The sequence below is a fragment of the Chroicocephalus ridibundus genome, chromosome 21, assembly GCF_963924245.1.
Source record: "Chroicocephalus ridibundus chromosome 21, bChrRid1.1, whole genome shotgun sequence".
NCBI lineage: Eukaryota > Metazoa > Chordata > Aves > Charadriiformes > Laridae > Chroicocephalus > Chroicocephalus ridibundus.
Window position 1 is genome coordinate 1050963 of NC_086304.1, and position 27628 is coordinate 1078590.

Here is a 27628-nt window from a genome sequence, read left to right on the forward strand (position 1 = left end):
AGGGGCTCCAAGGTCTCCGCGGAGCCTTCTCTTCTCCAGGCTGACCCCCCCCAGCTCTCTCAGCCTGTCCTCCCAGCAGAGGGGCTCCAGCCCTCCCAGCAGCTCCGGGGCCTCCTCCGGCCCCGCTCCCACAGCTCCGTGTCTCTCCTGTGCCGAGGCCCCGGAGCTGGAGGCAGCACTGCAGGGGCGTCTCAGCAGAGTGGAATAGGGGTGACATTGATGCCTTTCACTCTTTATTTAATGTTTGAGATGATAGATCCCAGAAGGTTTTCAAATTGTGTGTATGTGTAATTATCTCATAAGGGATCAGAGTCTTCCATTCTTAGCCCCTGCTTGGAGTGGACGTATCCCATGCATTTCAGAGATATGTTGGGCACTGTACGGAAAGAACGGCCTTCTAAAATAAAAGATTAATTTATTGAGATGTTCCCCATAGAACTTACTGAGGTAATGGGTGTTGCACTTTTTTTTTAACCTTTACTGAATAAATTTCAAATTTAGTTGGGTGAGAACTGAAAATAACTTTGCAAGTTTAATTTACTCGATGTGTGTTGTGTGTGTGTCTTTCCCCCTGCCCCATATAAACAACAGAATGATTTGACTACTTTTAGTACTGTCATCAGTCAGCTGTGAGGAGAACCTGTTACTGCAGTGGTTGAGGGTATCACGGAAGAAGACTGAGAACGCTGGTAGAGCTGCGCGTGGACACGTTTACACAGTGCAGCGCATTGCCCAGCTGCTTCTCCGCAGATGTGAGGTCTTTGAGTGCTATCACACTACGAATAGTTGGTCCAACACATTATTGTTAATGTTGTTTTTTTAATAACTATCAGCAGTGTTTTTGGAGAATGTTTATAATTGGGGCACAGATTAAATGGTTTACATTTGAGGACTGGGAGCGAGTTTAGGTTTCCTTAACATCAGAAAAGCGTTGACATATCCACTGAAATATATTAAAGCATAGGATCACGAACCATGTGTTTATATAGTTACCCTATTATCAAAGCAAGTGTTAATCATCTCAACATAAAAAGGTGCTGTGTTACGCAGAGGCTTTGTGCTCTGTTCCTAAAGATTTTATTTTTTTATTAACTTCTAGGACCCTTCGAAGTCGTACAAGAAAGCTGGAGAAGTTGCAACAGTTGAGTTACATGTGGAAGAAGGTATACAAGTAGAAACAAATCCTTTATCTAAGAAAGTTTCCCCATTGCACTCTGAAATGACAGATTGTATAAAGTCATCTCCTACGACTCTTATCAGTAGCCATAATTCTGACTTAAAGGATAGAACACAAATTAACGGAGCAACAACTGTAACAGAAAAATTGGCTCAACTTATTGCAACTTGTCCTCCTTCAAAGTCTTCCAAAACAAAGCAGAAGAAGCCCGGAAATGGAGCTGCGTCTGGTTTGGTTAAAGACTCTGGGAAGAAGCTACCAGGAACCATACCTGCAAGTGGGTTAGTTAATAAAGATTTGGTAAAGAAGTTGCCAGGCTCTGGTATTGCTGTTGGATTGGTTAACAAGGACTCAGGGAAGAAGCCATTAGGGATTGGTAGTGCAGCCATATTGGTTAACAAAGACTCTGGGAAGAAGCCACAAGGGATTGGCCCGTTAATTGGATTGGTTAACAAGGACTCTGGAAAGAGGCCACCAGGGATGAACACTCCGACTAGGTTAGTTAACAGTGACTCTGGAAAGAAACAGCCGGTGACCAGCTCTGCAGTTGGATTAATCAGCAAAGATGTTGGGAGGAAACTTCCAGGTATAAGCACTCCGACTGGACTGACTAATAAGGAGTCTGTCAAGAAGCCAGTAGGGATTGGCACTCCAGCAGGACTGATTAACAAGGATGCTGGGAAGAAGTTGTTGGGAATAAATAGTCCTGCAGGACTGGTTAACAAGGATTCCATGAGAAAGATGCCAGGGACTGGCAATACGACAGTTCTGAGTAACAAAGACTCTGGAAGGAAGACACCAGGGATTGGCAGCCCAATGGGACCAGTTAACAAGGACTCTGGGAGGAAGATGGCAGGAATCAGCAGTCCGGTGGGATTGGTTAGCAAGGACTCTGGAAAGAAGCCGCCAGGAACTGGCAGTCCAGTTGGTTTGGTTAACAAGGACTCTGGAACTCTGAAAGCAGACTCTCTTATGCCAGCCTCAGAGCCCTTTAAGCTTCCTTGCAATTCAAACCTCAGTAGCCTTGAAAGCCATGAGACTACAGATTTACTGAAGGAAAATACTACTAGCAAAACATTTGAGAAGCATATTATGAGACAGAATAAAGAAAGTATCTTGGAGAAATTTTCAATTCGGAAAGAAATTGCTGATGTAGGCAAAGAGATGTTTAATGAAGGAATCTGCGTTCCACAGGATGCTTACTCAACCAGTGAAAAAGGGATTTACGAAACATCTAAGCATGAAAAACAGCCTCCCGTATATTGCACTTCACCAGACTTCAGAACAGGAGGTGCTTCAGACGTCTCGACAGCAAAGTCCCCGTTTAGTGCAGTAGGAGAGGGAAATCTCCCATCACCTTCACCCACGGTGTCTGTTACCACCTTAAACAGGAGCCTCTCAACAACGTCTTCACAATTAGCATCTAACTCATTGCATTTAAGTTCCACGTCAGATCTCTTAGAAGGTATTTCAGATCAGATTGGCAAAACACAGTTTTCTTCTGACAGTACACTTCTGAATATAAACAGAACGTTGAACCATGCTCTGAGCACCGATTTTAAAGGTGCTGATAAAGACTTAAATGATTCAAAAGCTACTTACGTAGAAACTTCAAGAACTAGTCCTACAGGGAAAAAGCCCATTTTGGCAGCTGAAACAAGCATTCATGCTACTGTCACCCCTTCAGTAGTTAGTTTTACAAGCTTGTTTAGTAGCAAGCAGTTCCTAAAGATTGGTGCAATAGCTGCATCAGATAAATCCTGCCAAGGAGCAAAAAACCTGAGCGCTACTCAGCAATCAAAACCTTTAAAGAAAAGAAAAGGAAGGAAACCACGATGGACTAAAGTGGTGTCAAGAAACGCATGCCGACCTCCAAAGGGTCTAGAACTAGAAAGGTCAGAGCTTTTTAAAAACATTTCATACAGTGCACTGTCAAGCAGTAATCTGGAGCAGGCCAAATTCTTAAAAAACATAGGACCGTCTTCATTTGTGGAGCATGAATTTGTCAAACATCAGTTGCCAAAACTGAATGAAGCTAGTGGGCAGTCTCTGGGACTGTTAGCTGAGACTGACAAGCAAACCCCAAAGTTCTACACTGCTCACAAACAACCCTCTAGTTTGTGTATGTCAGATGATTTCTTACCTGACATGTATAAACCCAAAAGAGGAAGACCTAAATCCAAGGAGATGCCGGAGCTCGAAGGTCCACCCAAAAGAACTCTAAAGATCCCAGCATCGAAAGTCTTCTCAGTGCAGTCAAAAGAAGAGCAAGAACCTCCAATTTTGCAGCCTGAAGTAGAAATTCCCTCTCTAAAACAGAGCTTATCAGGACAACCTTTTCCTAAAAAGAGAGGGAGACCTAAGAGACAGATCAGGTCCTCAATTAAAATGAAGCCACCTATTCTTTCTGTGGCACCTTTTGTTGGAACAGATAACTCAAGCAAGATAGAGTCTGAAAGCGATCAACATCGAAGCGGGGATTTTTTTGAGAGAAAGGACCAGCTCCGAGGGCCGGAAGAAGCCCAAAAACCTACTATTTGTAGCATGACTGATTTGGAAGTAGACTCAGACAGAAAAGTTGCCAAGAGAAATAACGGACAGTTAATGAAAACAATTATTCGAAAAATAAATAAAATGAAAACCCTGAAGCGAAAGAAACTTTTGAATCAGATTCTGTCTAGTACAGTGGAACCAAATAACAAAGGGAAAGTGCAATCTAAACTCCACAACACAGTGTCAACTCTTGCTGCCACGTTTGGTTCAAAGTTAGGCCAGCAAATAAACGTCAGCAAGAAAGGAACAATTTACATAGGAAAAAGGAGAGGAAGGAAACCTAAGGCTGTCCTGAATGGTATTTTAACGAGCAGTTCTGCCAGTTTGACAGTTCTCGAGAAGTCTGCTCAACAAGCTCCTGGTACGTCACTGGGACAAGTACTTCCCCATTTGCTGCCTTCAACAGCTAATAATTCTGAGATTCTTCCATCCCCAGTTTGCTCCCAGTCATCTGCAGTGAGTGGGGGACAGAGCCCCGTCAGCAGCGACGCGGGATTTATTGAGCCCAGCTCAGTGCCGTATTTACACATCCACTCCAGGCAAGGAAGCGTTGTGCAGACCCTCGCGATGAAGAAGGCTGCGAAGGGAAGGAGGAGGTTATCTCCACCTACGTTGTTGCCAAACTCTCCGTCTCACTTGAGCGAGCTGACATCGCTGAAAGAAGCCACTCCTTCCCCAGTCAGCGAGTCCCACAGCGACGAGACAATCCCCAGTGACAGTGGGATAGGAACAGATAACAACAGTACTTCAGATCGAGCGGAGAAGTTTTGTGGGCAAAAGAAGAAAAGGCATTCGTTTGATCACGTTTCCCTTATTCCACCCGAAACTTCCACTGTTTTAAGTAATCTAAAAGAAAAGCATAAACACAAATGTAAGCGCCGCAGTCATGATTACATTAGTTATGACAAAATGAAGAGACAGAAGCGAAAAAGGAAAAAGAAGTATCCTCAACTTCGAGGCAGGCAGGACCCAGATTTCCTTGCCGAATTAGAAGAATTAATAAGTCGATTGAGTGAAATTAGAATAACCCACAGAAGTCACCATTTTATACCCCGAGATTTGCTGCCTACCATTTTTAGGATAAATTTCAATAGTTTCTATACCCATCCTACTTTTCCTTTAGATCCTTTGCACTACATTAGAAAACCCGATTTAAAGAAAAAGAGAGGCAGGCCACCAAAAATGCGGGAGGCTATGGCAGAAATGCCTTTTATGCATAGTCTCAGCTTTCCTCTCTCCAGTACCGGGTTCTACCCCTCTTACGGCATGCCTTACTCTCCTTCTCCTCTTGCAGCTGCTCCCATAGGCTTAGGTTACTATGGAAGGTACCCGCCAACTCTTTATCCTCCTCCACCTTCTCCTTCTTTCACTACCCCCCTGCCACCACCTTCCTACATGCACACAGGCCATTTGCTTCTCAATCCCACCAAATACCACAAGAAGAAGCACAAACTGTTACGCCAGGAGGCTTTTCTCACCACAAGTAGGACTCCTCTCTTGTCAATGAGCACCTACCCCAGTGTTCCACCCGAAATGGCTTACGGCTGGATGCTCGAGCATAAGCATAGACATCGCCATAAACACAGAGAACATCGTTCTTCTGAACAACCGCAGGTTTCCATGGACACTATAACGGCAAATAGCTCTTCTAGAACAGTTCTGGAGTCCTTGAAGCGCTACAGATTTGGGAAGGAGGCTGTTGGGGAGAGGTACAAACATAAAGAGAAACACAGGTGTCACATGTCTTGTCCTCACCTGTCCCCTTCCAAGGGCGTGCTAAGCAGAGATGAGCAGTGGGTCAGGAGAGAGCCTTCGGAGTCTAATTCGTTAGCGCTGGGATTGCAGACACCACTACAGATAGACTGTTCAGAAGGTTCCCCGGGTCTGTCCCTGGGGGGATTTACTCCGAGCTCTGAGCCAGCCGGCAACGACGAACACACAAATCTTTTCACAAGTGCAATAGGCAGCTGCAGAGTCACAAACTCGACCGGCACCAACGGACGTAAAAAATTAACTGACAGCCCCGGCCTCTTCAGTGCCCAGGACCCCTCGCTAACTCGGCCTCTCCGAAAGGAGCCCTTGCCTTTGATGGAGAAGGCGCTCCCGCCGCTGGCAGGTAAGGCAGCTCGAATCGTGCCTGCTTCCCCGTGAGTCTTGCTGGTTTTCCTTGTACCAAACACGCGCTAGAAAAGGAGGGCAGGTGTAGCTTTGCCTTTGCAGGAGTGTTGAATTTCAGTGCGGCTCTGGCCTGTGCTCCGGGGTGTCCCTGTGCTGTCAGAGCTCTGCTCCGGGCAGCGTTTGTACGGATCAGCGCAGGGGTTGTGCAGGTCCCTCTGTGTACTGCTTTGTTCAAGCAGCCTGTAAAGTTATGCTGAGGATGCTTCCTCAGGAAAAGGTCTTTTCATTTTCCTTACGCTTTTACCTTTGTGGAGAAATCAGTTCAAATTTCTCCTGATCTTTGATACTTTAAAAGTCAGGTTTCTGTTTGGTCTGAAGTTGGGTTGACCTGGTTCAGACTAGCTGCTGTACTACTATCGTGAATAACGTTTCTGTGTAAGAAAATGTTTCCTTTTTCTTTTGTAACTCCCTTTTAGTGACTGTGATAATCCCTGCTAGTGGAACTTCCGATCCCTGCCTTGAGGCCTCCAGCAGGACCTCAGAGCAGTTGCTAAATGACGCTGGGAATGGCCACGTCCAAAACTTGCAATAACTGCTTTATTCATGGTTGGGAAATTCATCTTACCCGTCCTCGAGCAAAACTGACACAGAGCTAGCTGAGACGGTACACGCGGAGAGCTGCGGCAACGCTGTCAGAGGATGGCTTTTAAGGCAAAGACCTCCCCTCTGAAAGTGGGAACTTTGCCATTTGCGTAATATTAAGAAAAAAATAATCTAATGTGAAATTTAGGACTTGAAGCAGCTATACGATGCATGACTTTCCCTGCTGACTTAAGTGTCTCTTCATGCTCTGCTTTGTTATTACAGATGCTTGTGGGCATAATTTTCACGTTTTATCCACTTCTGACATAATTGCCACGGGTAGATTGGTGACACCACATAACAAAGATAACCTGCAAAAGACAGAAGCGGGGCTTGTGCCCTTCTGTGCCCCTTCTGCAGCGTAAAGGAAGTCTGATAGCTCCCCCCGCCCCGTACTTGCCTGCACTCTCCCTCGAAATTTAAATCATTTGTCCAAATCCACTTGTGACTAATATTTCAGAGACCAAAAGTCAAGCAAACAACCAGCTCCTAGCAATGAGTAATACCTCCTCGTCTTCCTCCTTTCCTTGTCCTGTTCCCGGTCCGGTGCCTCCTGCCACCTCCCTGCTCTGACTGCAAGATGTACGGAAGGGGTTTTTTTCCCTTCGTTTTATTTTGACATTTGGGAGTTTTATGCTTTGCTGCTTTATTTTAAGGGCAGCTGGAAGTGGCTGGATTCTTTTACAAGTTCATATTTCTTCATTCTGTTGCATATTCCTAAAACTACTCGGGGAGGGGGGGAGTCAGGGGAAGGCAGTAAAGCCATGCGACTGCTGCTTCTGCAGCCGTGGAAAGAAAAATTCAAAGTGCTGGGTCACCAAAAGGGTTAAACTTGGCTCTGAGGAGTGAGGAATTGGTTGTGGTAGCTCGTGCAGTTCTGGGAATTTCCTGAGCATTTCCATTACGGTGAATGATCTGACTTGGGTTTTTATGATGAACAACCTAATTAAGGGAAAAAGCAGAGATGTTTTAAGCTGAAACTTGCTGGTGAAGGCTTGGAATCACTCTCCCTCTGACAGTGCGTTTGACCGGTTCCTCAGATGTTGTGTCCACATTGAATATTTCCCGCCATGGAAACCAGCTGGTTTTACTGGGAGACCGGCTCAGCTCGGTATCTGTCTCATTCCCAAGGAGCTTCTAATGCCCCACGTCACGTGCAGGCAGTGTATGAGCGAACTTAACACTCCGGCTGGTAAAAAGCCCCACTGAAGTAAAAATGCTGTGGTTTTTGTTTTGTTTTTTTTTTTTTTTAGATCAGGGTCAAGTTGCATGTCGGGTTTTGGTGTGTTTTGGTTTTAGCTGTAGTGCTGAATTGTGATTCTGCAACTATTACCATGAAAGACTGATGGTTTTGTGCACTTCAGAAAGTTGCACAGATGGAGAAAAAAAAAATCCGTGGTGCATCAAAGATTGTCTCTTTATTAATCCAGGTGCAGTTCAGGTGCAGGGTGGAGAGAACACTGAATCCGAGCAGTTAAAGCGCTGGGGAGGGCCTTCTGAAGTTGTTCTGTATCATCCGTAGGGGATATTCACGGTATTTTGTTTCAAAGTATCCCATATGGAAAATACACTTTTTTTTTTCTATAGACTTTGCATGTAAACTTTGCCTTGTTGAATGAACTGGCAGATCTTTCTATGGTGTTAGCTGTGCTAGATACTTTCAGATATTGCCTGTGTCCAAGTTGCATTAGAAAGGTGCGTGTTTTGGCAAAGAGGACTCTAGCGAAGGTTGGTATTTCACAGAAAATGAAGTTTAGATAGAAGTTTACATGCCGCAGGCTGGTTGTCAGTACAGAAGGCGCCTACACAGGGTTATGCTGATGAAGGTTGCGAAGCTCTAACGTTTTGTACTCAAGATTTTTGTAGGATGCTGTTCCCTGTTCATCTGGAGTTCACAGTGGTCTTTAGTAAACTTCTGCAGCTTCACACCAGGAGTTATTTCAGACAGCTGATAGCTTACCATAAACTGCTCTGGGTGCGCTGCTCACAATTAATTCCTGGAAGGAAAGGGAAGAAAAAATCAGCCATTCAGTGGGGATCAGCACAGTTGAAGTCTTTACTGCCTTCAGAGAATCACAGAATGGTTTGGGTGGGAAGGGACCTTAAAGCCCACCCAGTGCCACCCCCTGCCCTGGGCAGGGACGCCTCCCACCAGCCCAGGTGGCTCCAAGCCCCGTCCAACCCGGCCCTGAACCCCTCCAGGGATGGGGCAGCCATCCGTCCCCCAGGGCTCCATCCGTCCCCCAGGGCTCCATCCGTCCCCCAGGGCTCCATCCGTCCCCCGTTCCCTCCGGCAGTCCACGGCCGGGGCCGGGGCAGGCCGGCATAGGCCTGTGGGCGACGCTTGTGCCTTTCCGGGCGTTCAGACGAGGCCGACCTGCTGTCGCGGCCGCGGTGCTGTATCGCGATAGCAGCCCCGCTTCCTACGCGGCTGCGCCCGCCCGCCCCCGCTCGCACGGCGGGAGCTCGGCTTCGCTCTCCGGTGCGACGCGGCGAGTCCGCCGGTCCGGGCCCCTGCCCGCAGCCGTGCTCGGTGCGCTCTGGACACGAACCGAGCGGCGGGCGGGCGGCGGCACCGTGCGGCGGAGCACCGGGCATGGGGCGGTACCGGGCGGGGGCGGTACCGGCCCGCGGTACCGGCGGGCAGCGCCGCCCTCTGCCGGCCGCGTCGCTGCTTCTGCCGCGGGACCCCCGCGCCGCGGTCGAGCCCCGGGCACCCGGCGGCGGCGGCGGCTGAGCCCGTCCCCGGCGGCCCGGTTTGCCGGTGCGGGTCCGTCCCGGTGCCGCAGAGACCCGTCCGGGAGCGCCGGCGGGACCCTCCGGTCAGCTGCCACCCGGGACGGGCCGCAGCCTGGGAGGGAAAGGAGCGCTCGGTCCGTGGAAGGAGGAGGATCTGCGGGAGAGGAACGTGGCCGGCCAGTGGGCACGGCTGCCGCCGGCTCGGCCTCCAGGCCCCTCGCTCTCTTGTCCCCCCTCCCTGGTACGACTTGCAGCCCGTTCCTGGCCAAAGCCCGCTCCTGAGCTTATTCCTGCGGTATAATTCTTGTTTTTTCTCTGAGGTCCCCGGGTATTTGTGTTAATCTGCGCTTTATGAAATCAATGCATTTTAGCAGTTTCTTAGTGGACAAACTCCTTCTGGAATAAAAGCCCTAGCTGACTGCTCTTTCTGACAGGCAGCAGTCTCCCTGCGCGGCTCTGCTGCAGCTTGTGGCAGGAGCAGGCAGTACAGGAGCCCCCTGTGAGAGCCCACCAGCACCAGCTCCACAGCAGGATGCCACGCAGGAAAATCAAAATCTTCACCAGGAATATGATTTGCAACTTGGGACAACGTCCAGCAGCCTTACGATGGTGCCCTTGTTGAGAAGAATGAGTGCAAAAGAAACCGTTCCTCTGCCTGGTTGAGAGAAGTTAGAATGTTTGGAAAAGTAATGTTTATTTCCTCTGTCAATCGAGGACAATCATTCCTCTTAGGTGTTACACTGTGAGCTAATAACACCCATGATTAAAAAAAAAAATCTAAACTTTGAGGCAACACAGGATCTCAAAAAAGATTTTCCTAAAGATTTCTGGTAGATAAGTTTGGGGCGTTCCAGGATTCTCCCATCGTCTCACACCTCAGGATCTCTGTTCAGGTCATTTGCACGGGTGCTAATTTGTGGCCTTGATTGAGAGCATGATTTCGTGACCCACTCCTGCGTTTCTTTGGGCTCTGTTGGTAAGGAAAGAGATCAGAACTGAACATGCAGGTCTAAGCTAATCTATCACAAACAATATTTCAAAGGGAAAGAATGAAAGTCTATTTTTAGGTCTGCATTCTAGATTTTATCTTCTACAGATTTTCCTGATGTGCATATTCTCATTGCGTGCTGGCATACGCATTTTTGTCTACCTAGGTTTTTTTACTAATATCTGAATTTTTAGTATCTCAGCATTTTCATAATTGCAACGTGCAGATTTTTCTATGACATTTTAACAAATCCTACAACCTTAGCTTTCCAGAGTAATTGTGATTCTCTAAAAGTTTAAGTTTCAGGGAAAGAAAACAAGTTACAGTAAGAAAATATGTATATGTAAGAAAGCAAACAGAAATAGGTCTTTCCTCATGTTATCAGCAAAGATGCTGATAACCAGTTTTGTCCCTTAACGTTTCAGTAGTCATGAGATCTCTATCGCTTTTTAAAAATTGTTTTTAACTTAAGTAATGGTAATTGTGATTGCCACTGCCTGATGACATCTTGCGGTGATAAGCCAATATCTAATGATTTAGCAATTCATAGCAAGCCTTGTGCATTCGGAACATATATGCAGGTGCCTGAAGTCCAACAGTGCATTATACTTGTGTGTAGGTAACAGCCTCGCTCCTTTGTTTAGACCCTGGGGTTTTAACGTAGTTGCCATGGCTGACCGAAAGCAGATTTATTTATTTTTTTTCTGACAGGATCTTAAAAAGGAAAATTTAACATAGCAGGAGACAAGTCTAGAGCAGTGCTTTTTCTTAAGAGGGGTTTTTTTTCTAGCTTTTCAGTTTTCTGCAGTTTATAGTGTCTTACATGAAGCAGTTCTGCCTGAGGAGTAGAAGAGAAGTGCTCTTACAAAGCGGGGCGGGTTGAGAATCGGCTGACCTGCCAGGCAGGGAGGGTTGTGATCAGCAACACGAAGCCCAGCTGGACGCCGGTCGCTCGGAGCGTACCCCAGGGATGGATACGGGGTCCAGTACTACTTCACCTCTTCGCTAATGACCTGGATGATGGAAAAGAGCGCACCCTCAGCGCGTTTGCAGCTGGGAGGAGTGGTGGGTACGCCAGGTGATTGTGCTGCTGTTCAGAGGGACCTTCGCTGGCTGGTGGAACAGGCTGTAAAGACTGTTATGAGGAACAGCGTCTTGGGCTGCATTATGAAGAGCATCACCAGCAGGTCGGGGGTGATGATTCTTCCTCTACTCGGGCTCTACGCAGCCCTGGTGAGACCACATCTGGAGTGCAGTGCCTGGTTCTGGGCTCCCCAGTACAAGAAAGACATGGACATACTACAGTGAGTCCGGTGAGGAGCCACTAAGATGACTATGGGATTGGAGCGGCTGTCCCACAGAGAGAGGCTGGGAGAGCTGGGATTGTTCAGCCTGGAGAAGAGAATGTGCAAGGGAGATCGGACCGATGTGTACATGTGCCTGATGGGGGGGAGTAAAGAAGGAGCCGCGCTGTTCTCGGTGGTGCCCAGCGACAGGGCAGGAGGCAGTGGGCACACACTGAATTACGGGAAGTTCTGTTCGTACATAAGAAAAAAGGTGTCTTACTGTAAAGTGATTGATCCATGGGTTGAGGAGTCTTCATCACTGAAGTTGTTGAAATCCCAACCAAACGTGGTGGCCCTGAGCAACCTGCTCTAGTTGACGCTGGCTTGAGCAGGGTGGTTCGTCTAGGTAATCTGCAGAGGTCCTTTCCAAACTCAGCTGTTCTGTAAAAGTCAAGGAGTGAAGCTAGGGTTTAATTTGAAAGTAGTAATATAGGGGGTTTGTTTTCTTGTTTTACATAAAAGCTAGTACTGTGACGGTATTAAGTGGCTTTTTCTCATGGCTTGTTTACTGTCCTGCCTCTGCCCTTTGCCTGTGAGAAATCCTTTCTCGATGGTCCATTTCCATCCTTCTCCACCTACGTGCATCATAGCAAACAAATGTTCCTAAAGCTGAAAACTGGTAATCTTAGTTTGAATATTTAGCGTCTACAGCGTGTTGTATTGGCACTACCAGACTGAAATGATTTTTTTGTGTGCTTTTCTCTTCCCTGATCTGCTTTTCAGGCACTTCGCCAACACAGGACAAACCTTCCCAGAGGCAGTCAGAGAGCACAAACTGCAGCCCTTCCAGAAAGAGATCAACGTCTGAGAGCACATCTTCTACAGGCAAGTAATATTTCATAGAATCGTAGAATGGTTCGGGTTGGAAGGGGCCTTAAAGACCGTTTAGTTCCAACCCTCCTGCCCTGGGCAGGGACATCTCCCACCAGACCTGGTTGTTCGTGTTCGGTGCCCTTGGGGGGATAGCTGTTAGGATCTCAAGGCAGGGTGCGCTGTTGTATTTTCTTCATAGCATGTGAGAATCGTGCTAAGGTGACAGGGAATAACAAGCAGCTTGTGCCAGTTGTCACTAATGACACAGTTGTGAATGACCACAGGCAGGCCAAAAATTATAGTAGGAAAGGGGTGGAAGTCCCGAAGGGCATGGGAACGCTGGTAGTGTTCTCATCAATTCTGTCCAATGAGGACTGAGTTTCGATGCACAAAATCATGGTGGAGCTGAGCAAATGTGTGCCACCAGGATACTGGGGGAGCGGGCATTCTCAGCCACGGGGTCTCATCCTGCGCAGGTTGCTGCTTGAGGAAGTCCGTCCATCTTTGTTCGCTTCCCGAGGAAGGGAACGATGCTCCTGGTATGTTTTGAGCTTCCTTTGGTAAGGAGGTCAGACTTGTGCAGTCACACTGTGTGAACGCGTCCGCGTTGCTCTGTCACATTTTCACACCTACGGAACTGTCAAATGGATGGACCAAATTGTCAGAGGGAAGATCTGAAAATGTTCATTTCCTGTAGATTACAGTCAAGTTAGTAAAACCAGACCTTGTTTGCAGGCCCTCTGAGGAAAACGTGATGTGAGCTTACCTGGCATTGGACACAAAAAAATCCATAGCGTTGACCAATGTTGTAAGAAGCCCAGCTGTAGAAAGAACTCCTGTTAGCAGGATTCAAACATTCTTAGACACTGAAGCTGATCGCAGATTTGTAGTAAACATCCATAGGATTGGTGCTTACAGAACTAGTTACGATTTCCGTATAGGAAGAATGTGCCAAAACTGCTGTTTCCTCCTGCCTTTAAACAGATATTTGCAACAGATGCTGTATTCAGCATACGCTAAAGAAAGGCATCTGCAGTGAAGAGGCGTTCTCGCTTTTTCCTCTCTATCTTGTTAACCTTCTCTTACTTACTCATTTTAAAGGGGCAACTGCAATCGGTGTTAGTCTGCGTATAGGAAGGTGTTAAAAGTTCAGGCGTGTTTTGTGCAGGAGAGAGCATAGGAATGAAATGAATCACAAGTTTATCAACTTCAAAGTCATTAAAGTGATGATGCAGCTGAAAAGACCAGTCTTTGTTATATTTTCCGTAGGTCTGGAATGCATGTGGGATTTCAGCGCGTTTGTCAGAGAGCTGCTTTGTTACCAAGAGCTGCGAGGTTGCCTGAGCCGGGCTGCAGCTGTTTTGGGGATCACAGCCTTCCGTTGTGCCATCCTTTAGGATCGGTTTCCAAAGAGCCGCTAGTTCAAGGACGTCCATTAGACTTAGTGTCCGAATGTGTTGTGTAGTTCGGTTGTCGTTGGATGGCGCAGCTGTTTACGGAGCTCACTGTGTGAAACAGATGGTGTTTCTGTGAGGAGCCCTCAGCTCCATTCCGATGTGTATTTAAAGACCGTAAGAAAACAAAGACTAATTTATCTTTATTATTTCATCTAAAATTGAAAGCTGAACATGTAAATCCCTCCAGCTCTTTCAAAGTTGTTCAGGTTGCTAGGTTTTCCAAGGGATTACAGTTAGGCTTACGGCAGTGACCGGACAAGTATGTTTCTCTGTTCCTTTTTCACCCTGTAGGAAGAACGTTGTCCATAGGAGGATTTTTAGAACTTGTTATGCTGATCCTTCCTCCTTTAAATTGTGCAGTCGCTGAAGCCCGTTTTGATTTGCAGTTGCAAATTCATGACTTTGGGATCTTAATGAGGAATACATTTCTCCGGAGTACCACACTTGGACTAGTGAGTGCTAGGACTAGAAAATAGTTATTTTAAACAGTTTGTGCTTTATCTCTGTCAGCTAATGCATAATCTCCCTCCTGACAAATGGTAGAAACCCTTTTATAAGAACATTTCGTGTCCTCCCTTGAACAGGTACCTTTACGCTAGTACGTGCTCTTCAGTCTAGGAGCCACTAGTTTAAGTAGATCTAATCTAAATAATTGGCCACAATTACAGTAACATTTTGTAAATGCTAACGTGCAATTGTGATATATTTATGAGAAGACAGCATCCGTTTTATTCCAGAAAGAACAGGGTTTCTTCTGATTAAATGTTATCACTAAGAACCAGCAGGGCAGCTTTGGGAAGCTCTTAGTTTGGAACAAATCCCTTTTTAATACAGTATAATCTATATGGTTGACCTGGAAATTCTCGTTTTCAAATACCAGCCTGCAGCTCTAGAGCATATAACATTTAGTTTAAAAAGTGAGATCTAACTTTACCTCCTGTGTAAATTAGCCTTTCTCTTTTGTGCAGATATTTTGATTTACCTTTATGCAGGCCTGTACTTCACTGCAATCGGTTCTGTCATCGTTATGTTTGTCTTTTTGATAAAGAAGCTGCAAGAGCAATGAAAAAGTTGTTTCAGTACTTCCGGACTACAAAAAAGAAAAATTAGATTAAAAACGTTTCAGATGTTGTTCAAATTTTTTATCACTATTTAATTTTTCTGTGCACAGAGGGTTTCTTATTTTTAGTGTTGAGAAGAGTTCTGGACTGTACACACAGAGGGGATGCCCTCATTGCTCCTTGCTAGTAGAAGTGGGGGACTGCGTGTAAAGAAAGAGAAAATGCTTGTATGTTAAAACTGCTGATATAAAATGCAGACTTTTCACTTACTTGCGTCGCTCGGTCTCTTTCCCGTTAGAACTTGTGCTACAGAAATTGCTCTCTTGTCATTGAACGTTCCGGGCAATTATAGGATTTAAAAGGCTGCCAGTCAATCCAGCTCCAGTATTGTAGTTCCAGCTTTATTTGATCGTATCTCAGGTCTGTTCGGTACACGTCTGTCTGTGTTTCAGCGATGGGAGTCCCTGCCCGGGGAGCAAGGCTGGCAGCCGCCGTGGAGGATCCAGTGGACAGCTTACTGCAGCGCATGGCGCAACACGACGGCCAGGCTCCTTTGGACAAAACCTTAGAAGCAGTCATGGCAAACGTGTCTGTCCCGCCATCAGCTAGTCCTGCTCGAAACCACAACAGGGAGAGAGCTCTGGGGAAACAGGACAGCCTCGTCGCTCCAGCGGTTCCCGGCAGCTCCTGCAGCGACAGCATCTCGCTTCTGTCAGACAGGCTGCCGAGCAGCTACTCCCCACATCACCTCAAGAGGAGCGTGGTCGAAGCCATGCAGCGACAAGCTAGGAAAATGTGCAATTATAACAAGATCTTGGCGACAAAAAAAAATCTTGACCACGTCAATAAAATTCTGAAAGCCAAAAAGCTGCAAAGGCAGTCACGGACAGGGAATAATTTTGTGAAGCGCAGGCCGGGTAGGCCCCGGAAGTACCCGATGCAGGCCGTCGTTTCCATGCAGGCTTTCCAGGCGGCTCGGCTGGTCAGTCAGGAGTTAGATAAAAGACAAGAGAGCAGCAGCCCCTTACACCTCGGACCCGATACCATCACAGATGTGATTGAAGCTGTAGTGCAAAGCGTGAACTTGAATGCAGACCACCGAAAAGGCTGGAAGAGAAAGAGGTGGCTTGCAGAGGAACAGGCCAGGAAGCGACAGAAGTCTTTGCCGGAAGATGAGCAGGAGAGCAATAAGAGGTAATTCCCTTACAGTTTTGTACCCTCAGTGTAGTCATTGTGGATTTTATAACATTTGCATCCGTGAAAGAATCCTACAACAATGAGCTGTGCTTGTTACATTTGTTTTTATTAAGGAGTTCAATTTAGAGGGAACCAACACGTCAGTTTTAAGTGTGCTTAGAGTCTTCCTAAATTACTGAGCACACCCTAAAATGGGATGGAATCTCAGATAATCTAAACCTTTTGGGTTGGCGCTTGTGTCTCAAGTGAAGCAAGTTTTATGGTTGTCTTGGTGAAGAATACTTTTAATGGGCTGGTAGCAGGTTTACGGATGAGATGTCACAGCAAAGATTGTTCCTTCATCATGTGCAGAATAAGGAACTGCGCCATGGGAATCTTAAAAGAGTGTTACTCATTTGCGTTACAGACGAATCCTTAGAAGCAGCACAGAACGTCAGGTGAGAGCAGTTGATATGCAGCAAATAAAGAGTAAAACCGAGGCAGCAAGGAGGAGTTCAGGTGTGCACCAGTGTAGTCGCTGGCTAGTAAACCAGAAATCTGTCTCTGGTCTAACCACATGCTTATCCCCAAAGTCACCAATACAAACGGATCAAACTCTTCCTGAAGTCTTCCTTCATGTGTTTTCAGAATAGTTCTGAAAAAGAACCATCCATTTGTGTTTCAGAAATGAATACTGTAATGTAGGCATTTAGATTCGCAGAACGTTGCTGGAACCGCATGTTCAAAGGGTGTATTGTATGGCTCTCCTGATGCCCAAGCAAAGGTTTCCCGTATACTATTTTTAGAGTACAAAAGCAGATAGCACGAGCCACCTTCTAAATTACTCAACTGAGGCTCCAAAGGATAAACGTTATCAGTACAAACAACATTCTTTTTGTAATAATTAATAATAACATTACTATTAAAAGATCATACATTCCTTGTGACTATGCTTAGCTGCCACTTGATCACGATCATTGAGTTGCATTTTTTTAAATAGCTGAGACATGCAGTAATTCGGAAACATGACATTTTTTTTCTGCTGACCACATTATAGGGAGGAATAATGAAATATGGTAGATGACCTTTAATCTTTACTTTTTCTTCCAGTTTTTCTGAGACAGTAGCTGAACCTTCCAGTCCACATGATGCCCTTGGGAAACCGCACGAACCTGAAAACACTGAGCAGCCTTTGCCTTCTCTAGCCCAGCGCGAGAAAAAAGCTCCTCGACCCCCAAAGAAGAAGTACCAGAAGGCAGGGCTCTACTCCGATGTGTACAAAACAACAGAGTAAGTAATACCACTGAAAAGCTGCTGTCTGATATTCCCATGGAAACTGTCTTCTTTCAACTAGAGCCATAAAGTGCTGCTACTAATGAGTAGCTGAAATAAAACCATCAACTTAATTCACGCCTGTGAAAAATTGCATGCATGATAATTATCAGAATCTGACCCAGTGAAGATTTAAAATGTAACCCCAGTCAGAAAGCAGCCTCGAGCAATCTGAAAGTGTTTCTGATTATCGACCTTGAAAAGGTAAGAGAGCTTCATTTGATAGCCTTAACGATCATGGCAGTAAAAGTGCTGGGAAAGCCTGAGGTGTTCAGGTACCGAGTACAGTGACTACATAAAAGGGGCCATTGGGTTTCTATTTTTATTGACTGAATCATGACGACCGGTCATCTTTCGTGTGACAGAGTTTCAAATACGCACCCTGTTCATTTCACAGTTAAGTGAAGTTCATCTCCTTTATTTTCTATGAGATGTTTAGAGCAAAAATCCAGCATTCATTTAAGGTTTTTTCCACCGGTTGTCTCACGACCTAGTGTACATTAGAAAGCGGACATCTCCCGTTCCTCGTAACCAGCCCTCTTCTGCTTCCATTTGTAGTTACGTGAGTTTTCTACAGCCGTTTGAACAAATGTGTTGAAGTCAAGAATTTGTGCTTCTCTTCTAATATGATCTGACAGATTAAAAGGCGAGAAAATTTGGCACCTTCCCACTATGTTGTAGACCACTTAAAAATCTGCAGAGACCACTGGGAGACTGCTGGCGTGATTTATCAGCTGCTCCTGGTGCATTCTCTTTCCATAGTAGAACGAAGGCATCAATGAAAGGATCAAGACTCTAAGGAAGGACAAAAGATCTAGGTCTGATCAAAGTGAGACCACTGATGTTCCTAGTAGTTTGAAAGCAGATGTGCTAAAATTTTTAGCATTTGGACGGTCTGTCACTGGTATACGCCGTCATGCAACATTCAAATATTGTATCATAAAAATGAGGTCTGTTGTCTTAGGAGAGGACCTGAGTGAGTCTTCTCCTCTTCTTTATTATTAAATGTTAGTTACATTGTCAGTCCTAGTCAGCCAATGCAGGACCCTTATTTCATAGACAGTAAGCAAACATGTAATTTGAAAAATTGTATGAGTACAGAAAGTGAAAGTGAAGGTTTGTAGCTATTGTGGATGGTGATGGAAACGAGTTCATCACCCTGGAGAAGGCCGTGACAAACAACCCTCCCTGTCCCATTACATTTTGTGTTGCGGTTCCCTGGAAGTTTAAAGAGGTCTGACTTGGTCTTCCCCTCTGCCTGTTCCTCCACGTGCCAAGTTCTTCCCTCGCGCTGACACTGATGTTTATGGTGAGCTGCTTAAGAACACTGAGGAACTTTACGCTACCAGGGACGCAGATGCTGCCTGCCCAATGTGAAGTACTGCCCTGCCCGGGTGTTCCAACCCTGATGCTGAAACAAGTCCTGGAAATGCACGGTGGGGCAAGGGCAGAACTGCGGCCATCGTGATTTGGGTGTCCTGTCTTACAGCAAGGTGCGGCTTGAAGGGCCGATCCCACCTTCGCGCTGGCACTGGGTCACTTCTTTACTAAGTTGGTTCAGCAAACTAAATCAGCAGAACAATAGTCACTTTTTTATAATTAAATTTCTGCTGATTTAACTTGCTGTTCCAGTTCTGCTGCGGTGTCAGACACATGTCAGTGCAAGAGGAGAGCAGAAGGTCATGTTGTTATCCCATTATTTATATTACTTCCTGCCGTATGAGTATGAAAACATGATCTTAGTTGAGAACAAAAGCGCAACTCCGTAATCATGCGGCACCCTCTAGTGATGGTACAGTTAAGTGTTAATCACCGTCTCCATTACAACAGCCCTTGCATTCGCTGTTCGTGGGTGTTGTACTCACCGGTTTTCTGTATTTCTCTTCGCAGTGTTCAGTTGCAGACACTTTGCCTTAGACCGTTTTCCTGCTCTATTGCATCTTTCTTAAATACTTCCTAAGCGTCATTAGAACGTAGCAGGTCGTGAAGGTGTTACTGGGGTTTACTGTTACAATTTCCAACCTCCCTCTACATCAGTCACATCCAGCTGCTAAACAACAGCACAGAAGATGTTTGTCCTGTCACTGCCAGTTTTGGTTTACTGTTAAAAGATAAAAGTCTGCGTTATTTCACTGCAGCCACGTCAATTGTACAATTTACCTCAACAGGATTTCACTCCAACTCACCTTGGTCTAGAAACTTTATTAGCACAGTGAAGAAAGCTCCGACTTTGATTCCTTTCAAGTGAACTAAGAATAAAAGGAATGGTTTCTGGAGTCAGTCTCCAGTTCTGCCTCGATTTCCGGATGTAATTTTATAGCCAGCATAGCTGATCTGGCGTTATCCGCCATGTGAGTTTTCCAGAATCCTCAGCTCCCACTGGAAGAGTTACACAGGTCTTTTGGTGAAGAGAAGTTCAGTGTGTGGTTGCACCTTTGAAAACAAAGGAAGATTTTGTGTAGGAGTCGTGACCTGTTTACCCAGCAGTGACTTCCCTAGGGGAGCGCAAAGTCTAGTTCACCAAAGAAATTTAGTAATAGTTAGTAAATTAGTAATTAATTTAAATGTCGTCTATTGTTTAGGGAAATACAATATTTTTATCTAATACATGATTCTTATCAATAATAACAAATATGAGTCCTCATTGCAAAAGCGTAATGTATAGAATTTGCTGCGGCCGACACTGAGTTGCGTCTCGCCCATCGTTAGGTACCCACAGCCGGCCCAAGTTGCATGGACGGCGTAGCTCAGTGCGGGCCTCAGCGTAAACACCAGGCAGCGTTTCCATGCGATGGGCACGTTGGTCCTCCAGGGCCTCCATTTTGCTGACACTAGAGTTTGTGGAGCCGCAGGGTAACTCAGAGTAGGTAACTGAACATTTTAGAAGCACATCCATTGAAAAATCAGCCAGCTGAATTAAACTGACGGTGCAAGTGAACCGCAAATGAATTGCAGTTCAGCAAACGCTTTAAGTTGGCATAAGCTGACATTGCACTAAAAGAATCGGCTTCGCTTTCTCCTCACCTTTGTGGTTTATTCCTGTTCCTGTGCCGTCCCTTCCTTTGTCCCGTCAGGAAGACCAGGGCAACTGGACCAGGCCGGGATGGTGATTCAGATGAAATCCGACCTTCCACTGTAGGTTGCCTGGTGCAGGTAACCTTGTGGTCACACCAACAGCAGAAGGTGGGGAGCAGCAAAGCCAGCTTATACTGACTCAAAACGTTTGTCAGACTCCGGCCTGAGAGAGAAAATTGGGCTCTGCTCCTCCAAAATGAAACCGTGCATTCCACAGGGAACTAATCCCAGCCAGTGTGGTAAGAGTGTAGAGAGAAGACACTAGAAGCTGGAGAGGGGGAACAGAAATGGAACGCGGCATCAAAAAGGAGGGAAGGAGAGAAAAGGCGGTACAGGAGAGCAGACTGTGGTCCTGGTCTTTGCTCCCTTCTTAATTTGCCTGAGACTTTAGGCTGACATTCTGAGACTGAGCCTGACCTCCCGCCTTTGCAGAGCAGTACAAAATGGTCTCATCTTCAGCAAAAAAATCACTTTGCCATTGCCCTGTTGTCGGGAGCTTGCAAAGAGAGGCCAGTTCAGTCTCTTGTTGGTAAGTGGACCATTTACAAAATGGGTGGTTTAGATTTGTCCCCACAGAAACTGAACCAAACAACTTCAGGCAGTGCATTATAGAGAGGGAAGCCTTTCGTATCTAGCCAGGCTTGTGTTTCACTCTGCCAAGCAATCAGAAACGTGCTCTTCCAGCTTACTGCTGAAAGTATGCTAAGTACTCAAAAGGTTAGGTCTCGTTCCTCTGTGGTTACTGGTGAGGTCTCACCCTCTTTGAACAGGCTTGCTTGAAAGGGGGAGTGATCCTGGCTTTCTAGAGAGATCTTTTGCTTTCCAGCTGCAACAGTGCAACAGTTGTTCCATCTGCTTATTGAGGGAAATGTCTTACAGAGCATGGTATGAAAAGGAGCAGGTACCTATCCTCCATAGCAGCGCGATCGGCTGATCCTAGGAGGATGTGAGGAGGTTTGGTCCTGGGAATTCCTGTGACCTGTCCCGTCTGTAGCGAGGTGTGTCTGGTTAGTGAGTGTTTGAGCTTAGTTAGAGAAATGACATCAGCACAGTGGGATCAGAGCAGTAGCAAAGGAATTGTAGACTCATAGAATGGTTTGGTTGGGAAGGGACCTTAAAGACCACCCAGTGCCAGCCCCTGCCCTGGGCAGGGACACCTCCCACCAGCCCAGGTGGCTCCAAGCCCCGTCCAACCTGGCCTTGAACCCCTCCAGGGATGGGGCAGCCACAGCTTCTCTGGGCAACCTGGGCCAGGGGCTCACCACCCTCACAGCCAAGAATTCTTTCCCCACATCTCATCTCAATCTCCCCTCTTTCAGTGTAAAACTGTTCCCCCTCGTCCCGTGGCTCCCCTCCCTGCTCCAGAGTCCCTCCCCAGCTTTCCCGGAGCCCCTTGAGGGACTGGAAGGGGCTCCAAGGTCTCCGCGGAGCCTTCTCTTCTCCAGGCTGACCCCCCCCAGCTCTCTCAGCCTGTCCTCCCAGCAGAGGGGCTCCAGCCCTCCCAGCAGCTCCGGGGCCTCCTCCGGCCCCACTCCGACAGCTCCATGTTCTTCCTTTGCTGAGAAGCCTGCTGTCATTCCCACAGCCCTGGGTGAGGCGAGTCGGACAGACCGGGCAATGGTACGCAGTGTCAGCCACGAGTCCGGATGGCCAGACGAGTCTGTGGTGACGAGGCAGGCGCAGGTTAAGTGGGAACGTCAGTCTGCAGGTCAGGATCAGGTCTGGTGAGGGTACCAAGGGTCAGACGCAGCCCAGGATTGCCAGGCAGGTCCAGGGTGAAGCCAGGAAGCCCTCAGATCCACAGCTCCCATGGATCTCCCTGTGGCTGAGCTGGAGATCGCTGTGCCGGGAGGTGGTCTGGGCAGGGGCAGAATGCCCCGGGCTGGACGGGAACAGATCTGTGGGGCCATGGGCGCAGGGTGTGGGTGGAAGTCCCCCATGAGGCTGGTCGGGGTCATAAAGGTGTGTTAGTGGCACTTGGGGCCCCAATGTCGATTTTGAGCTTCTCCAAGACAATCAGCACGCCTCAGCAAAGCCCGAGGGAGAGGGCTGCTCGTAAAGAGAGCAGCTAAACACAAAGCCAGAAACTTACTGCCTGCCCAGAAACCCCAACCTAAAATAGCTCATCCTCTTCCTAGTGGGAATGTGTGGGGCTGTTAGTACAGACCTTTACTTGATAGAGAGGCCTTTTTTAATTCATGAGGCTTTTTTTGCATGGTATTTACGTTTATAAAACTGGGTGTATTGTTTATACTTGATTATTTTAGTATATTCCCTTTTTTGATGAATAATGATGCTTTATTTTGACATCTCAGCCGTTCCCTCTTGAAGTCCCTATAAGTATTGATGGCCTTTATTCAACTTACTGATTTGTCATAACAGTTTTTACGTGCCTCGTAACAATCCTTCATCCTTGTGTTTGGAAGGAGAAAGAGGAGGCTCTTTCCCCACTGTTCTTGGTGACTAGGTCTGAGATGGGTGTGTCTGCAGTGCCCGAAGAAACTCGTGTTATATTTTGTGTTTTTATACAATTGTCTTCTGCATTTCCTTTCCACACGGGTTTCCTCCTTGCAGTTTATTTACCATAATTTATTTTTCCCTTGGCTTTCTTTACACTGAATATGTGGATGTTAAAGGGTGCACGTTTGGCTTGAATTAAGTCACCTTTCTGTTGAACGTTTTTCCTTTTTTCTCTGCCTTTGGTTTAAGGATTTCCTTACCTCTTGGAAACGGAGGTTCACACTTTGTCTTTTCAAAACACCTTTCTATTTCCTCTTGATAAGAACTCGCTTTCCAGGTCTTGTAAGCAGTTACTTTATGGCCTTTCTTTGCAAGTCTTGGTGATTCAGTGCGGCACAACATGGAAGGAGAGAAGGCGTGAGTTGTGGGGGTGGTTTGGCTGGGTTTTGGGGGGGTTTGGTGTTTGTTTGTTTTAATCCTCTCTAGAATATCATTTTTGCCTGGTGAGCAAAGGACCTGCCTATTTCCCAAAGCAAATGAAATTAACTCCTGCCATCAGTAAAAAAAAAAAAAAAAAAAGGGTCATAATATTTAAAAAGCATAAACTGTTGCTTGAGAGATTGTTACTGCTTTTTGGTTAGGATAGCTGTGTATCCACATGTACACGTTAAGTTAAATGCAAGTGTATCATAAAACTAGAACCTTGCCATACAACGCTATTAAAAGGAGAGCTGTTTAAAGAAGAGCGTGTCGAGCATCGTTTCAGCAGTATGCCATAGCTTTTATTTCTCTATCTAAAATTTAGTAACTTGTTAGACTTGTGGAATAAGTACCAGAAATCCAGAAAGGGTCAGAAGAGTATATGAACCACAAATTATTTGCCATCCATCAGTTCTCTTTCTGACCTTCAGTAATTATTTTTAGGTATGGATGTCTGTATCTCAAAATTTGTTTTTAACTTGCATTTGCCATTCACTAGTTAAGTAATAATACCACATTTTTTATTGAGTCAGCTTTCAGTTGTATGTCCAGTTATCAAAATACATCCCTTAAAAAACTTCAGCAAACTTTAATAGGCTTCAGTACCATTTTAACCTTTGGTATATTTAACATTTAGAAGTCTCTCCTGAGTGTTGCAGGGCTGCAGGACTAAATATAACCACGTCGGTTTTTTCTGTCCGTAGTTTGTCAGTAGCCAAAGGGAGATGTTTATAAAGGATAGCTTACTGACTCGGTGCTTCGACATCTGCCTGACCCGTACAGCCGTTCTTATTTCATACTCCTGTTTTTTCCTTCTGTAAAGGGGGGCGTCTCGTTGCTTTTTTAACTCTGATTTCTGTGCTTTTCCTGCTTTTCTTGATGAACAGCCTTCTGAAGGAGCAGCACGGGAACGTTTGCTCTCAGCAGATTCGGAAAGCAGCCACACTACATGTGTGACGTGTCACATACCTAAGCAAGAAACATCAGATATGATCTGTTGATCTTCTCTTACTTTTGTAATTTTAGCTATTTCTTATCTGTCACATACTAGGCATTGAAAGTTGATGGTGTCCCATTGGGTGTTGCCTGAATAATAGTTATGGAGAAAAATCAAATCATGAGCTTTGAAACATGTCATAAAATTACTGAAATTAGTTCTGTTTTACCTCAAACCAGGACAAAACGGATGTGATGAGTGTATTTGGCAAGCGACCTGGGAATGAATTTTTTTTGGCCATTTCTATTATTATTCTCTTGCCTGATGCTCTGTGTTTTTTGCAAATGACAGGTGTTCCTCATTCTGATTTTATTTTTTTTTTTTTGTCATTGTCATCCACAGTCCGAAGAGCCGCCTCATCCAACTAAAGAAAGAAAAGCTGGAGTACACTCCCGGAGAGCATGAGCATGGATTGTTTCCAGCCCCTATCCATGTTGGTGGGTACTTCTCGTGTGTTTCCGTTGTTGGGAAACAAATTTGGCACTTGGGTGACGTGAAAGTACTCTGGACTTTGCGGTCTTTCTGCCTCTCCCTTTTTTCTTTTTTTATTTTACCGCCTTGCGAGGTTACGCGTGTCTTTTCAGCATAGGAACTTTGCCAAAGGTCATGCTCATCTGGCTGTCTTCTTCAGTGCAAAAGTTTGACTCAAAAAAGGCTTTTTCTTTTTTGGCTACATGAACTTTGTTCTCATTTTTTGTTTACCATAAGAAAATAGCAGTCTAGTTTAAAACCTGCTTTAGTTGCCATAATACTTTTGCTAAAATGCAGTACTGTAGTCTCCTTTTCAAACTAATATTACAGTAAAATAGCCAATTGGGACCACTTGTTAAATCTCAAAAAACTAAGCATGCAATAATAAATTCCCCCACATCCCCGTGCGCTTCACAGTGTCCGTCTTTACGCCTGGGTAAAAGTGAGGAAGAATGAAAAACGTAGCCATTATGCAAGTTTTTATTTCATCCCTGTTGAGAGGTCTCAGGTGGAATAGAAGTGAGGTCTAGGGCTTCTCTTTGCCGTAACCTAAGGCTAGCCCACCGCTGGCAACTCGGGGAGGTCCAGGATGCTGTTCACGAGTCCAGTCCACGGGACTGGGTTGACTGGGGGGGATGGTCATGAACTCCCAGACTAACGTCTTTGCAGCTCATGTCATTTCCCAGGACAAAGCAAGATTGATTATTTTTCAGGTAATTGTTCCAGTTTTTAAAATGCTGTGCTTTCTAACTTCAAGTACTGTCATGCAAACAGAGTTTGGGAAGTTCCACACTGTTCCGTAGGAAAATTTGTCCCATCAAACACAAACGTTTCATTGGTTCGTCTTGCTTAACGGAACTTTTTTGCTCTGTACACAACTTTGACTTTCACGGAGAGATCGCAGCAGGAGAAGAGTTTGACGGACCTGTGTGAACCCGTAACTGCAACACAGGTTTCAGAACTGAAGGTGTTAATTTAAATTCTCAAAAACGTGACCTTTCTTAATTCCTTTTTGAATTGGGTCACGTAACCCAATTGTTGTGTGACCGAACCATCTGCTGGGATGCTCGGGCTCAGTTTGCAGTGCCACCGTCCTGTTCGCTTTTTGCGAGGCCCCGACCCCACGTTGGTTTGTGCTGGCAGACAGGAACGAGCTCCTGCGCTGCAGGAGAAGCTGCTTCGATTATTCTGTATCGGGCAGCTGAGAGCGGTTTGACCGCAGAGGTTTAGGACTCTGCTGGGTGACTGCACGAGTGCCCGCCTGACGAGGGCCGGGGACCGTCCATGCGCCCCAGGCTCGCTGCCAGGGCACCTGAAAGAGCCTTTTGTTTCACCCATTGAGGTCATAGAAGTGAAAGCAAATTCCTGGCAGATTTAGCTCTTTCCTGGAACCTGCTATGGATGAATAAAGCATTGAAAATAAAAAGTAATTTTGGAGTAAATTGTAAGGAAAACATTACAATTTTTATTTTCCAGTGGTGAGGGTATGCGTGTTAATTTACATGAAGCCACAGACTATTGCTGGAGGAGCATAAAGGCACTTGCTAAGATTTAGAAAAGCCGGGAAAGTCAGATACGGGACTGAAACCCCATCCTTAGTCACTTTTCTTGCTGCAATTTGGTGACATGCTATTCCAACAAAATGATAGAAGAACATGTTAATCTTGGCTAAAACTAACCTAGCGCTTGTGTCGGGCTTCAGTCTTGTATTAACCAAGTATGTAACGGGTTAGTTTCCCTCTTTGGGGAGAGGTTAGGTGTGACAGTAAATTTCAGAACAGAGACGAAATCTGCAATGACAGTAGTAATTTCTGTCTAAAATGAGTTTCAGTTATTGCTGAAGATACAGATCCTCTCAAAGTCCTTCTGAAACATCTGTGAATGTGTTTGCCAAGTCTGAATTCGTTCTTAAGTCTCTTTTGGTAAAGGTCATAGGAACCGCCTTGGATACTATTTTCAAAATGCGATTTCCCACCTTGCATGAGTGGTGCGTGCAGATTTTGTTCTCTGCGCTAAATCATTGTATTCACGTGTGCACAGAAAAGCTCAGAAGAGAGTGCCGACACCGAAGCGTTTACTGTAAGGCGCAGAGTTGTGCTCAGTTTTGTCGGTTATTTGCTGCGGTCCCTTCGGTAGCTGGCGTTCGATCACCCCTCCTGGGCCAGCGCCTGCAGGTCCTGCCGCCGCTCCTCAGGGTTTGCCTGGGGCTGCTGGAGTTCGATGGTGTCTGTAAGGTTCCGTCACCGAGGCCGGAGGCAGCTCCCCTCTGCCGCCTTCCTCACCCAGCAGCTCCCGTCCAAGCCGGCAGCGTCCCTCGCTGGTGACAAAGGTTTAAACCTTGGCTACGACGGCAGAGCAGAGCACAAAATACGGCGTCGTGGAGGGCTCTTCCCTGTGCCTGCCACTAACAAACAAAATGTTCTGGGAGGATTCTGCTCTTCTGCCTTTCCGACGTCGAGAGGCCCTCGCAGAATTTGGCGGGGTGCCTGGGAGCGGCTCTTTTTTCTCCTGGGGATTTGTGAATGTGAGCGTGTGCGACTTACAAACCTTTTTGTTTCAGGAAAGTATCTCAGACAAAAGAGAATTGACTTCCAGCTGCCTTACGACATCCTCTGGCAGTGGAAACACAATCAGGTACAAGATAAAAAGTTACTGGCTTGCCAAGATTATGATCAGGAGTCTTAGAAAGAAAATAGGAGGACTCTTATGTGAAAGATTTGTTTATATACCCTGTATATTTATG

At 46.1% G+C, this 27628-nt stretch overlaps 1 protein-coding gene across 2 annotated transcripts in view; it reads left to right on the top strand.

The window, feature by feature from the left end:
- The window catches only part of ASH1L (ASH1 like histone lysine methyltransferase), a 63118-nt gene that overhangs the window by 15663 nt on the left and 19827 nt on the right, over positions 1–27628 (top strand). Inside the window, exons 3-8 of one of the 2 annotated variants that reach the window (XM_063357115.1) lie at positions 1100–5846; positions 12287–12388; positions 15347–16088; positions 17181–17360; positions 24757–24851; positions 27446–27519. In XM_063357115.1, coding sequence (XP_063213185.1) covers positions 1100–5846; positions 12287–12388; positions 15347–16088; positions 17181–17360; positions 24757–24851; positions 27446–27519 — 5940 coding nt within the window. The remainder of the gene's footprint in view (positions 1–1099; positions 5847–12286; positions 12389–15346; positions 16089–17180; positions 17361–24756; positions 24852–27445; positions 27520–27628) is intronic. The other variant, XM_063357117.1, reaches the window with a different exon arrangement.